This window comes from Triturus cristatus, chromosome 7 (genome assembly GCF_964204655.1).
Source record: "Triturus cristatus chromosome 7, aTriCri1.1, whole genome shotgun sequence".
Taxonomy (NCBI): Eukaryota; Metazoa; Chordata; class Amphibia; order Caudata; family Salamandridae; genus Triturus; species Triturus cristatus.
The window spans coordinates 1,628,518,729-1,628,533,753 of record NC_140590.1 but is presented as its reverse complement, the minus strand read 5'-3'; the positions used below and the strand labels follow the sequence as shown (position 1 = coordinate 1,628,533,753).

The 15,025-nt window shown below is 48.7% G+C and overlaps 1 protein-coding gene across 29 annotated transcripts in view; it reads right to left on the bottom strand.

Moving 5' to 3' along the window:
* Positions 1 to 15,025, bottom strand: part of TPD52L2 (TPD52 like 2) — a 167,454-nt gene that overhangs the window by 126,067 nt on the left and 26,362 nt on the right. For 24 of the 29 annotated variants that reach the window (XM_085619620.1, XM_085619621.1, XM_085619622.1 and 21 more), the window contains exon 2: positions 10,426 to 10,583. In XM_085619620.1, coding sequence (XP_085475746.1) covers positions 10,426 to 10,583 — 158 coding nt within the window. The remainder of the gene's footprint in view (positions 1 to 10,425; positions 10,584 to 15,025) is intronic. The other 5 variants (XM_085619623.1, XM_085619643.1, XM_085619642.1 and 2 more) reach the window with 1 other exon arrangement.

Here is a 15,025-nt window from a genome sequence, read left to right as displayed (position 1 = left end):
GGGGGGGGGGGGGGGGGGAGAGAAAAAAAAAAAAAAAAAAAAAAAAAAAAAAAAAAAAAAAAAAAAATCGGTGCGGCGGGGGGGGGGGGGGCGGTGTGTGCAGCCCCGGGCCTGCTCCATGCCCGTGTGGGCTTCTTCCACCCCCTCCCCTCACCCTTGGAGTCCGAGGGTCGGTAGGTCCTCGACTGCCGCTTCGGGCAGTGGCACTTGGGCTTCTCGGCGGGGGCCCGTGGGTGGTCCTGCGGCCCCGCCTTATTTCTCTGCCGGGGGGGCAGGGACCGGCGCTGGCCTGGATGCCTGGACCCGCTCACCTGACCCGGTGTACCCGTCTGGTGCGGTGCTCCTGGGCTGCGGCCGCTGCCTGGGGTTTCTAGTCGGCTGCACGGCTCAGGCGGCAGGGGGTCCTGGTCGCGGTCCCCCTCCGTTGGCTCCTGTCATCTGAGGCCGTGACGTCCTGCGTCTCCCTTTGTGGTTGACCCTGGCCCCCCGCACTGCGGGCCCGACGCCACCCCTGGTGTCCATCTTCGCTGATCTGGCGAGCCTGACACTCTTCAGTGGTCCACTGAGGCCCCCGCGGAGTACGATCGGCTCGACGCGGGGCAGCGAGGGCTGGCTGTGCCCCCCTCCTCCAGCCTCTTTCCTTGCCTCCCGGCTGACCGAATTACCCTAAGGGAGCCGCTGCCCCATCTCCATCCTGTCTGGAGGTCACCATGGTCCGGGACAAGATACCCAAGACCCCGGCTACCCAAACCAGGATAGATCGGTTCACCACCACTGACGCTGGGGCTGCCAGTGGTCTTGCTGGCACGGGTGCCCCTGCCACGCCCGATCTCTCCGTGATTCTTCAGGCGATCCAGACGTCACAGTCCTCGGTCGAGGGCAAGATTGTGGAAGTCTGTGTGGACAGAACGCTAATCCGACAGGACCTTCGCAACGCTAACACCCGGATTAGATTAAGGAAGCGGAGTCCCGAGTGTCTGCCGTGGAGGACGACGTTCAGCAACTCAAGGCCCAGGTGAACCGGCTCCAATCCCACACACAGGAGCTCCACCGGCAGGCTGAGGATGCAGAAAATCGCGCCCGCCGCAACAATCTTCGCCTGGTTAGATTTTCTGAAGGCGTAGAGTAGGGTCGGGCAGCGGATTTTGTAGAACGTTGGATACGCTCCTGGATGCCCGAGGGCGCGCTCTCCCCCTGGTTCACTATCGAGAGGGCACACCGGTCGCTTGCCCCCCCGGCCGCAGCCGGGGGCCCCTCCGCAACCAATTTTCCTGCGAATCCTCAACTACCGGGACAGAGACACTATGCTGGCTGAATCCCGGAAGAAACACCCGCTCAAACACGAGAACCTGACGATAATGGTCTTCCCCGATTACACCCGGGAGGTCCAATCTCAACTTCACTCCTTTGCTGAGGTCAAGCAGAAGCTGCGCTCACTTAACATTCAATACAGGCTCCTCTTCCCAGCACGGCTACGTGTGGTCTTTCAAGACAAATCCATTTTCTTTGAGACTCCGGAGGAGGCGTGGACTTGGGCAACAGAAGAACGCCCGCTGCAGATGCCTGCCCAGGACCGTGTGCAGCCAGCTGCCACCGGAGCCGCGTGGCAGGACGTGCCTGAGCTCCGCCCGCGCCGCAGACGCTCAGGGAGGCACAGGGGCCGGCAACGTGCGCGCTCTGCCTCTCCGATGGACTCTCACAGGGCCACACACCTGGGCCTTCCGGGGAGACACCAATCTCTACCGCAGTCCGACTCTTCTCACTGGGCCGGCCTGACCACATCGCAGTGATGTTAGCCTTTCATACAATGTTTGGGTTCCTGGTTGGGGGTCGCCGAGACCAGTGGCTGAGTCCGAGACTAGTATCCCATTTGGTCACTAACTGTTCAACGATGGTATAAGACATGATCATCCTAATATGAAGAAGGGTCCTCCACAACTTTCCCCGTTTCCAAGCGTTTTAGCTTGGTGTTTCAGTGTTCTGTTACTGTTCGGGCGACAGATGCTTCCGTTCCTGAAGTGGGGGGGGGGGGGCGGGGGGGGGCTGTGGGAGGGGTTGGAGCCTCTGCTCCTGTTTGTTTTTCAAAGCTACTGTCTTTTGCACCACCTTTGATCCACTACATTTGGGAGAACACATCCCATACACTGCTAAGCTATCCACGGGCTCTGGGAATTACTGCGCCTCTTATCCCAGCTAAGTCGCCTCGCGACCCGGCTCCCCCCATGGCCTCCTCCTCCTTGGCGATTCTAACGCGCTTTCATCGCTCCGCCTAATGTCCTGGAATGTTAACAGCCTCCTGGACAAAATCAAACGCGCAGCCGTCCTGCGATACGCCCAACGCCAGGCGATAGACATACTCATGCTTCAGGAAACCCATCTACTAGGCCAACGCTGTCCTTTCCTTGCCCGCTATGGCTATGGCGCTGTCTGGCATTCTGGATTTTGTAGGGGGGTCCAGAGGGGTGGCAATTCTGGCGCGTCACACTCTTCCCCTAGTGGCGCGTAAGGTGACACACGACCCTCAGGGCTGCTTTATTCTTTTAGAAGGGACCCTTGGGGATCACCCGCTAAACTTGCTGTCTGTCTATTCCCCTCCTGCTCTGCTGGCCCCTACACTCCGTGGACTTACCCCGCTGATAGTGGCTTTACCCCTTGGACTGACCGTGGTGGGGGGCGACTTTAACGCCATTATGGACCCTGGCCTCGACATTGCGTTCCCTCCCTCTACTTCCAGGACTGTCCAGTCCGGTCTTCTCTCCTCATGGGCGGCCAGCTTGGGGCTCGGAGACGCCTGGAGACTGTGGCACCAGATTGCTAGGCAATACACCCACACTTCTGCCTCTCACCACACCCATGCGCGCCTCGACTATGCTTTCCTGCCGGTTCAGGACTGCCGATCGCTCCAGGCCATATCTATCCTCCAGAGGGGCCTAGCGGACCATTCCCCAGTGCTACTTCATATAGGCGCCCTTCCCCCAGCCTCCCGACCGCTCTGGGGTCGCAACGTCTGGTTCCTCCAGGACGAGGAGTTAAAGGACAGCATTGGTGCTGAACTTGCGACCTATTTTACCATTAATCGGGACTCTGTGTCCTCCTCTCGCACCCTTTGGGAGGCTGGTAAGGCCACTATTAGGGGGTTCGCCAAAGGCCAGTTGAAACTCACTCGTGCGGCACATGCCTCCCAGCTCACACGACTGGCGGCACAGGCCGCCCTGATTGAGGCGCTGAACCCCGACGATAGATCCGATGCCCAGGAACGGAGACTGGCGTTCCTACGAGATGAGTCAGACCTCTCTGGAAGCTGCCAAGCTCCTTTGGCGTTCGTCCGTGGCCCGAGTGTACGGCTAGGGGAGACAAAAATGGGAAGCTCCTCCACCGCCTCGCCACCTACCCTATGGCCAACCGTATCATACCCAAGATGACAGACGCAGATGGAACACTCCACTGTGCCCAGGTAGTGGTTGCCCAATGCTTTGCCTCCTACTACGCTACCCTTTACTCTGTGCATTAGCCTGGTCTTTCTCTCCCTGACCTCCTCCAACGAGAGTTCTCTTCCACGTCTTAGCGACTCAGACGTGGCCGCGTTGGACCTTCCGCTCACCCCTGCGGAGGTGGCAGATGCCATTTCGCGGCTGGTAGGACTCCTGGGCTGGATGGACTACCCAGGAGTTTTATTCGTCCTATTGAGATACCCTGCTTCCACCTTTCGTGGTGATGTACAAGGAAGCGTCAGAGTTTGGCTCATTCCGGCCAGAGACGGATCTCGCTACCATCGTAGTGATCCCCAAGTCCCAGCCCCCCTCGCAGTGCTGCTCGGACTATCGTCCCATTTCACTCATCAATGCGGAACTAGATATCTTCGCTTCCGTATTGGTCAATCGCATACGGCCGCACTTAGCCCCGCTTGTCAACCATGACCAATGCGGCTTCATGCCTCTCTGAGGGACTAGACACTGTCTCCGACGCCTTCACCTGGCCCTTGAGAACAGACACCTGCTTACCCCATACTTGTCCCTTCTCCTTATTGATTTTGAGAAGGCTTTCGACTCCGTTGACTGGAGCTACTTGGATGCGGTGTTGGAACAGATGGGCTTTGGCACTCCTTTCCGTAACTTGGTGAGACTATTCTATCACCGTCCTCGGGCACAGGTCCTCGTCACCGGCGCTCTATCCCGGCCCTTCCCCATTGGACTGGGTACGAGGCAGGGATGCCCCCTCTCCCTGATCCTCTTCGCTCTGGCAATGGAGCCATTCGCTTGCCTTGTCCGCAGTGACCATTCCTTGACTGGCTGGAAGTGGCCCGGCCTAGCGGAGGATAAAATCGCGCTATACGCGGATGATGTGTAGCTGTTCCTGACGGGCCCAGCCCGGTCGGAACCTCGCTGCCTTCAGGCACTGACTATTTTTGAACGAGCTTCCGGCCTGCGGCTTAACCCGGCCAAGTCCGTCCTTGTCCCCTTACCCTTATCACGCGAGTGCTTTGACTGGCAGTCGTTGATTCCTCTTCGCGGCTGTCTTTCAAGTACTTGGGGATCTGGGTTTCCCTCCTCCCTGACCTTGAATGGGAACTCAATGTCACCCCGCTGGTTAAGCGGGTCCGCGCCGACCTCCTTAAATTGCGCATGCTGCCTCTAAACCCTCTGGGCAGGATTGCCCTATACAAAATGATGATCTTGCCCCGTTTTTTGTACATATTCCATAACACTCACCTCTCCTTTGCCAGATCTTGGTTCCGGGATATGGACGGCATGGCTACGCCTGGTCCAAGTCTATTTTCTGCACGCTGCCTACCTTACACCCCTGCGTCTCCACCGCGCTGGGCTTCGGCCGGACGCCCACTTCCCCCGCTGCTCCGACCCCCATGCTGATTTCTACCATATGGTTTGGTTGTGTACTGCGATTCAGAGGTATTGGGAATTTTTAACACAAGATCTGACAGGGGTCCTGGGCTGGGAGGTGCCTCTTGATCCCATACATGTTCTGCTGGGCGTCACTGGTGAATTGGACGGCTCCAGGGCTGAGAAGCTCTTCCTCAACACAGCATTGGTGGTCGCCAAGAGGGACATTGCTGCGCATTGGCTGGACACGGCTTCTCCCACTTTAAGGCGCTGGGGGTGGATTGGTGCGCTGCGCAGGAGTGGCCTTTATATGTAGCCAGAGGGTGTCCTGAGAAATTTCGCCGCATGTGGGACAAATGGGTCGGGGTACTCGATGACTGAGATGGAGTGGTCCGCTCTTCAGGTACACGTGGATATGCCCTTATTGATTTCCTTATGTAGCCTTGATGTCACTGCGAAGTGTTTTTCTCCCTATTCTGATAATGTACATGTAGCTCTGAATGGTGCGGTTTGTTGTTACATCCAAAACTCAATAAAATTGGCTGTAAAAAAAAAAAAACTATCTTTGATGGTGAGTAATTCATAATTTCAGGCATTTTTTTTTTGTGTTACTTATTTATTGAAGCTTGCATGAATTACTCATTTCATTGTTTTCTAGGTGTTTAGCCTACTCCAATATGCCCCCCGCGTGGCTTTATCATGAGTCTTCGGTTTATTTCTACTACTATATCACAGGGTTGATTGTTCCGTTCATCATGTGATCAAGGTCTTTTGGTGAAACGTGTCTTTTCAGAGTCCCCGATGAAGGATATACTGCATTGGAGCCGCAGTTCTGATTGAGCGTTCTTCTACCAGCCTCGTTAGGCAGTTGGCAGTAGCATCAAACTCAATGTTTTTGACTCAGAGTTTAAGATTTTTTAGGGCAGCATAGAAGGACTTAAGGCACGTTACAGAAGACACATTAACTTACAGACAGAAACACAAGAGTCAGATAATATAGGTCACCTCATCTCATGGTACTGGAAAAATTCCAATAAGGCAACTCTCAGTCGTGGGTTCGAGAACAGTCACTCCCTTTTAATTTAACTTCTAGCCCGGAGGGATAGAACCATCAAGCCTTAACATCCTGTGCTCTCTCTTCTTCATTGTCTTAGGTGCTCAATCCAGAAGAGTTGTTTCTCATATTAAGAGTGTGGTCCTAGACATTAACTTCAGCAAGAATTCTCATCTCATATCTAGGTCCACAGCCAAAAACACTAAAGTGGGCTGGCCTCTTCTTTCTGATCTGCGTACCTACCACAGTCTTCACTCTATCAAATTTCAACATAGTCTTCAACATTCAGATATACTTTCTGGAATCCATGGGGCAATAAATACCATTTGCCCCATGGAAGGTACCAAACTTATTGGCTACAATCTCCCCAATGTCTCTGGATACAGTGTTCCACCACAGAGTGCTGCATTCTTCTTTAAGCTAGTTATTTTGTGTTCAGTTTTTTCGTACACTCTTTTTTGTAACTTCAACTTTCTTAACTTTTTCAGGTATGCAAACCAATAACCAAAGAGCAAAGGCAGCAATACAGCTGGAAAGAGGTTTCTGAAATACCAAATGAGCTAATCATTGATATGAAAGGGGCCATGTACAAGTACAAGGAGCTGAGTAAGGAGCCCTGCAAGACGCCAAAAGATAAGGCTTTATCCTCAGATGAGAAACGCCCAATGGATACCATTCATTTCCTGTTTGCAAGAAACGATTGGAACCATGACCAGGCATTGCTGACGCTGCTGATTTCCAAGAAAATGTAAATAAGTATTGAATGAGTGATGGTATTGAAGGCTGCTGAAATATCTAACAGGATCAGGACACCATTATGTCTTCCATCCAGCGTCATTTTTATCGTCTCGAGGGGCAGATTCTGTAGAGTATCCAAGTCAAAAGCCGGATTAAAAGGGCTTCAGAGCCTTCGATTTTTCTAGAAAAGTCATCAGCTGTTCATTTACTAGTTTTTCCAGAAATTCATCAGGCTTGAAGGATCAGCTAACATTTTTTTTTTTTTTTTTAATGGGATTTTACCACTGCCACTTTCCAGGGCTCTGGTACTGCTTGTGAAGCCAGAGGGTTGTTCAAAATGTGGTTAATGACCCGACTGACCACTTCCAATTGCCTTCTGGAGAATAGCAGGTGGGCAGCGGTCTCGCAGCAATCCAGATTTACAGGTGAGAGTAGCCTGTTCTGATTTTACCGGGGAAATGGGCTGAAAGTCCACTAAGGAAAAATGTGTGAGTGCTACTACCCGAGTGGTCTCTAGAGGGTGAGTAGACTCAGGTTCTAATTTGTAAAGAGCCTTTTTGGATTTTTTAAATTTCTTTTAAAATTAGACAATTTGTCACAGAGGGATTGCTAGGGAGAAATCCCTCTCGACAAGGCTTTAGGTTTTTGAAATTTGAAAGAATTTCCTAGGATCAAAATTAGCAATCTTAACCTGAGAAGGATATAACTTTTTTTGCCTCCCTTTTCGTTACAGAAGATTTTCAAAGCAGTTTTAAATTTGATCTGATCGTACGGTTTACAGGCCAATCGCCATGAGTGCTCTTTTTGCTTGTAAGTAAGTGTTTCTTTTGCAAGTGAGGGCATGCACCATGGTGCTGAAGCAGCAACACTTTTTCTACTGGGTCTGGCTAAGGGAGCTAAATCGACAGCTCCCAGTATCCACTGTTTGAATGAATATAAGTAATTCAACAACTCACCTATAAGGGGTGGGGGCTACGACTAAACGATTTGTTAATTTATCACCAGTGATCTGTTCCCCCTTGCGAGTGTTCAAAGACGCAACAGATGCCTATCGATGGGAAGGAGCTGCGAGGGCTATTGTTACGATACTGCAAAGCATTGCAGGAAGCCAGAGCACGAACCTGGTGGGCGATAAATAATAATGGCTTTACCCCCACCTTGCCCTTCGGGTCTATCCTGTCTAAGAATGGTGTAGCGAGGGAGGAGCATGGCTACAATATCAGGATGTTACCAGGCTTTGAGCCAGGACACTGCAATGAGCATGAAATCAAGATTGCAGTAGCTAATAAGGTCCTGCCTCTCTGGGGAGTGTTTGGGAAGCGACCGTTCATTAATGAGCCCACCAACAGAAAGATATATCGTGTAAGGGGACTCAGAGTCTGAGATTATCATGGGTGACTGTCTCGTATGCCAGTAAATGTGACTTTACAACAAACGCAAGAGAAATGGCCGTCAATTAGATCAAGGCCGACTAGATTATCTCAGGAGGGCGTCTTACCTCCACGTTCTCTGTAGAAGCCTATCAACTGATTGCTACCGAACATAATACCCGCAGGGAGGCTGGCAGCGGAACGGATGTGAACGGGCACTGACGGACTTGCCTTTGGCACACCAGCAGCGAGCCCACTGCGCATGTCCCCGCCGTGGGCCCACTCATATCCCTCTTGTCCCCCTTAAGCACCACCTCCCAAAGAGCAACTACGCCGCTAACCTAGCGGTAGGAATGTCGGCAAGGAAATGGCCTCAAACGCGAAGGCCCCAAAACGTCACCCTGCCCACCGGCCAAGAGGGCCGATAATCAGGGTATTATGTTGAGAATAATCCAATACAATGCTCACAACTGGAGCAAAGTAGAAAGTGCAACATTGAACATCTCATAATGTTTAAGTGCAGTGTGCTAATAAACAATGCAGGATTAAAACAGTTCCAAATGCATACAAATTTTAAAATAACATGACATACAATGAACTTGCTAAGAAAGAAAATATGTTAGAGCAGTCTCTTTGGGTTCTGTGGGACAGTAAAGCTCTCAGCGGGCAGGGGGATAGAGTTGGCCCTAGTCCCACCTTTAAAGAACCTAAAGAAGCGTCCAAAATGGTAGGTTCTCACTAAAAGAAGTTCCAGTAACAAGGCCTCCAACGGTTTCAAACAATCCATGCTCATTCATGGGATAATTTATTATAGAGGAAGAATGTAAGACTGCATTGAAGATGGGCGTTAACCTCAGGGTCTCTCAATTCAGGGGTCAGGTCTTTGACGCAGGTGTCTTCATGGTCTCCTCCACAATGGGGGCACCCGAAGCTTAAATCAAACCAAATACTCAGTTGTTCTGTGCAGGGGCTCAGAAGAACGCCTCAGTGTCTCCCAAGGATAGTCTGGCAAGAAGGCCCTCCCTAAACCTACCCCAACGGAAATGTATGAGAGTTTATTTAACTTGATGGCCCCAAGAGCGTCTCCCTCCTGTACAGCTAAGCAAATATCTAAAAAAGGAGCAAATAAAAAATGTAATTCAGCACACAGACTTCGAAACAGTTGTTGCAGATGTCTATAGAGTATAGTGGTCCGTCTGAACAACAAATTCCAGCACCAGAGTTGCAACCAGTGTTGGGCACTTGATGATAAGTTCACAAATGCAGACGTTTACAGTGATGAGGAATGCGGTGTTATGTATTAGCCCAAACAAGCCAGGAAATCATGGAATGACAGCAGACTGTGCACAAGTGAATAAGGATAGGTTGCAGACAGTGGAGTGCAATGTTTCAGCTTGGCCGAAACTAGTTTAAGGAATTCAGAGATGAGCTGCCTAATGCTCAACAGAAGTTGAGACTAGTGGACAGAAAGACATAGAACGGCCTGAAAGGAAAGGCCAGTTTTTTCACTCCTGGACCCCCTCCTCGCCCAAACCCCAAATACACACACAACTAAACTGCCAGTACAACAGAGTATTCCTAAACATTGATAGGAGCACAATTTTTTTTACTCTTCCTCATTTAAGGAATATTATAACCATAAATGAGAGTGTGGGTGGGGTGGGGGTGTGGGGGGGGGAGCATGGGGCGGAAGGAGATTTTGCAGAGGGAACATGTCAGCCAATAGTCAGAAAAATGGTCTTCCTAGTTGTACAGACAGGGTGAACTTCGATTTGCCAAACCCCATTCCCTTATGTGGTGCTCAACAAACATTAGCAGGATTGACAAAAAAAAAAAAAACAGGGCAAGCACTTTAACTCTTATAGTTGAGGCTCTCAGAGTATCACACAAAGGTGTACATAAAATCAAAGAGTGTGGAACACCCAGTTTAACAGCATCTTTAGAGCGGTCTGTAAATATGCATAATGCTTCACCTAGAGGACCGAAGCCTATACGTCCATTTGACTTGCAGGGGACAGCAGTATCCAATCTGAATGGGGTGATCATAAGAGCTTAATGTCTGCCTCCATAGATGCTGCTCACGAAAAGTGAAATATTCAACCAAAGTGCTCACATGGCCCAAGGATAGTCTGGCAAGAAAGCAATACAGACATTCACATTTTTATAGACCAAGGCAAAAAGGTAGTCTAGAACCAAGGCAATTTGGGCATTTGCATTTTACTGAAACTGGCATCAATGAAGTTAGAGAAAACTAATGGTTCAAGATCATACGATGCATTACCCTGCATCAGAGTAAGCTTTTTAAGTTCAATTTTTTTTTTTTTTTTTTTTTTTTTTTTTTTTTACAGTGGATACTGTTCCTAGACACTGAATCAAAAGAGGCTAAGTGACACCCCAGTTTGACAGAGACCAGAGTAGGATTTACCTTGCACAGCTCATTCTTTAGCTCTTCCGCTTCGGCTTCAGTCAGTCCTTCAGGCAGGGGAGGACTCATAGGGTCACCAGCAGCACCACCCACATCCACTGGAACATCCGTCATAGTGTCAGCAAGCAGACCTTTGTTGGGAGAGTTAAGGTTGATATCTGTCACAAGGGAGAAGCGGGACATGGACAGAAGTAAGCAGCTGACAAGCAGCACAACGCACAGTCTGAGCCAATATGTTCCACAATGTGGCCATGGGGAGTAGAGGCACAGAGATGTTGAACCTCACATAATGGGACCCAGAAGTTTAAGGGGGTTGGAGATTAAAATTCTGGCTCCGACTGCAAATGCCTTACAACATTAACTTTGTAGATGGTGGCAGAGGAAGTGCAATACTGGCTCTGTCAGCCAAGGTGCCCCACAAGCATGATATGGTGATGGAGGACAGGAGGCGGCCAGGGATACAAAGCATTTCAACAAACAAATGATGGACGGAATGCTGACAATGCAGACATTCTCCCCCAGTCAAGAGATCTGAGTTAAATCCATCGTTCTTTTGCCCACTACGCCACCCCAGTTTAGACATGGCCATATGCAAATCAGTCTTGACCCTGTGCCTCATGGGAACAGTCCAGCCCGAACTGCCAAGCCATGTCTTCCCTGGACCGGAATCAAGCATCCTAGGACCGGTTACTGGCTATCAGCCATCATCAGCCAGGATAGCTTGACTCCAGTGGCGTAGTGAGCACGGGTCCCACGTCTGGGAATACCCATCCCACTTAGGGCGAAAAGCGTTACAAAAAACAAATGATGGACGGAATGCTGACAATGCAGGTCCTAGGATGCTTGATTCCGGTCCAGGGAAGACATGGCTTGGCAGTTCGGGCTGGACTGTTCCCATGAGGCACAGGGTCAAGACTGATTTGCATATGGCCATGTCTAAACTGGGGTGGCGTAGTGGGCAAAAGAACGATGGATTTAACCCAGATCTCTTGACTGGGGGAGAATGTCTGCATTGTCAGCATTCCGTCCATCATTTGTTTGTTGTAACGCTTTTCGCCCTAAGTGGGATGGGTATTCCCAGACGTGGGACCCGTGCTCACTACGCCACTGGAGTCAAGCTATCCTGGCTGATGACGGCTGATAGCCAGAAACCGGTCCGAGGATGCTCGATTCCGGTCCAGGGAAGACATGGCTTGGCAGTTCAGGCTGGACTGTTCCCATGAGGCACAGGGTCAAGACTGATTTGCATATGGCCATGTCTGAACTGGGGTGGCGTAGTGGGCAAAAGAACGATGGATTTAACCCAGATCTCTTGACTGGGGGAGAATGTCTGCATTGTCAGCATTCCATCCATCATTTGTTTGTTGTAAAGGGATACAAAGCAGGCTGTAACAATTGAACTGATCCTCCCTCATATTAATAGAAATGTCTGGGCGGGGGACCTGAGAAAAGAATGTGAAGCAGGAAGGCACACTCAAAGTAAGAATGCAGGCTGTAAACATGAACGCATTTAACCAGGCTGGGGTGCATGAGGGTACAGTGGTAGTCCATAGGAGTACCACTGTACCCTCATGCATTGGTATTCTTGTAAGCAGCTTACAGGACAACCACTGTATCCTCATGCACCCCAGCCTGGTTAAAGCATTCATGTTTACAGCCTGCGTTGTTACTTCAGGTATCCTCTGCCGCTACACACTCTTTCCTACACATCTCCGTGTCAACGGGGGACAACAGCAGCAAAATACAAGTCTCAGTATATAGTCTGCCTCTACATTAACAGAGGGTGAATAGGTTAAGGGAAAAACATGCGTAGCTATCCAACTTGGAGCACCACACAATATTATCAGGATTAGACCAGAGAGGCAAAAAGGGAGTGTGGAAACGAGAGCAGAGCTGCCAGCCAACAGACCTTGTGATGCTAGGTAACAAGGGGCGATTGGGTGCATGCAGAATCAATGCAGACTAATTAGGCCTCTTTTGCAGCGTTGAGAGTATAAAACAGTACAAGGAGAGTTAAATTCTCGCCATATGAAAGGACTTATCCCACTATATCAAGTGGTGTTGAAGGGGTGGAAAAAGGTGCAATGAGAGATGGGAGCCGTAGCCTAACACTGGGCCTGTGAGATGCCTGATCCACAACTTTAAAAGAAGTAATGGGTATCACATCTTAAGTCTGAGAGGGGGGCCTGAGGCACCTGAAATATGACAAGCACCACAATTGTAAGAAGGCAGTTAAGAAAGCTTAGAACACATGTGACTGCATGTGCTGCTTCGCCTTCAAACACCGCCCCCTTTCCCTGCACTCTAGGAGGTGCTCAATCAACCCCTCATAACTTGGCTTTTGTTAGCTCTTTCATTTAAAAAAACAAAATTATCAACCTAAACATCGCCCCACCTGTGGCTCCTTCCACATTTACTTCTCCCTACCACCAGCTGGTCCTCTGCTCCACACCCCTAAATCGGGGTCATCAAAAAAGGTTTTTGATTATTTTTTTTTTACGGGGGGGGGCAGAAGATTGGGGAGGATGGCTCCGGCAGCTGCTATTTTCTACCAGCCTGCTTTTCTAAATTTTCTGCAACAAGACTGGCACCTAAGCCAACCAAAGGTAAATATTGGGAAGTTGGGCTGTCCCAAAGACCAATGTAAGTTCCTGCAATACTCCACATCAGATCTTGGTAGGTGAGACCTAAAAAGGTCTTCTACCTTTCTAATCAAACTAGCCTTAGAATCCAAGGAACAATGGATATTTTGTCTTTGTTGTACTTTATCAGGGGTTTTTCAATAAGCATATTTCATGGATTATAATAAAGCCAGTGTTGACTGAGGACTTTTATGGGCAAAGCTTTCATCATGCGGCACTGCACATAGTCCACTGAAAGCAATTTAGGACACTATGCAAGGATGCGAGTGTGCAGGGTCAATACAGTTTAGACAGTATTCTAATAAATAAAAGGATAAAAGCAGGGGTGCGTGTTGGCTTCTCTGCTGTTTAGCCTGTATGCAGCTTACCTGGGGCAAACAGCACTAGGCAAAAGGTTTTCACCAAAATAGGGGGAGGTGCATATTCAACATTTTGCAATAAGGAATATCTGGCCATTTTTTTTAACCAGATCCTGATTTGTCTGATATGATATTTGAAACAGGTAGATAATTGGAATGCATGACATTGCCTGCAATTTATAACCAGTAAAAGTATGCATGATTCTTTAAAAAAAAAAAAAAAGAAGTGATTTTACGCACAAATACCTTTATTTAGCTGTTTGGCTCAAAGACACACGCATAACCAGATTTTGATTAGTCTCAGACAAGACTAATTCGGTTTCATTATATGATGCTTGCGGTCTTTTAAATAACAAAATATTGAATCCCACAGCTGACCCCATTCTTAAAGTTGTACGAGCTACGCTTATTCCCACTTAGGCTGATAAGCAGCTGGCCTACATGGAATGAGACACGGTTCTACTTGAACCTGTTGCAGTGTGAAACACCTATGGACTACTTTGAGAAATGGAATCTAGACCATATATTGAATTCTTATCGGAATCTCTCTAAAAATGTGTGCCTACACTCTGCTTTCTCTTATAGGTTACAGAATGAAATAATCAGGCAATGATTTTTTCTTATTCCCCACGGAGGAGTTTATAAGTTCACAGTCTTAATTTGAGAGCAGGACTGGAGACGATGCTATGCCAATAAAGGCCAGATTAATTACATTGGCTCTTCTCTTACACGCATTTAGGAAGCAACAGAAAGCTTTGGCTACTGCTTATATGCATATCACATGGTAACAGATGTTGTAAAGATGCTGTAAATGTTAGTCGGAATTGCCACCCCCCCCTGGTTTCATGCTGGTTTGTAATATTTGTGAGGGTTGCATACGTTTGTTTTTTTTTTCTAATACTATTGCCTTTATTTTATTATAGTATAATTTTGTGTTGCAACATTCTGATGTTCGTTTTCATTAATCAATTAATAAATTGCATGACTATTGCAACACTAATATTGAAGACCATAAATTGAGCTCTACTCTCTCGAATTACAGCAACATGCGCTCTACTAACCATAACCTACATACCAAACTCGATTTACCATGAACTAGATCCAGATAGCAATTCTTCAACCTTCTGGCTACCTTTCACTCGCTCTCACTTGCCAGCAAATTCAAAGCAATGACCCTGTTTCTTCTCTTCAAGCCGGTTTCTTCTATTCAAGGCTGCCATGAAAGCTCACCTACTTCTAGGGGAAACCAAAAGGGCAGAAGTCCATGCTGAGCACAAAACCGCCAGTGGCTAAGCAAGGCAAAAGGATCAGAAAATGTACAGTAGTGATAAAATCGCAATCTATTTTGTTAACTATTTTTATATCATCCACCGTATACATCGCCATCCACAAACAAATATCTTCACCACCTAAAATTGTGCCAACCCAAATGATGCAGGCCTCTCGCATTTCTTTGAAGTCTTCTCTGATAAAAATACGTGGGTGTGTTAATCAATAAAACCAGGAAATATCCAGGAAAAATGAAGGAACACTAAACAGCGCATACAGGAAGAGACACGTTTCACTTCCTATGGTAACGATCAATGACGTAAAAAGCAA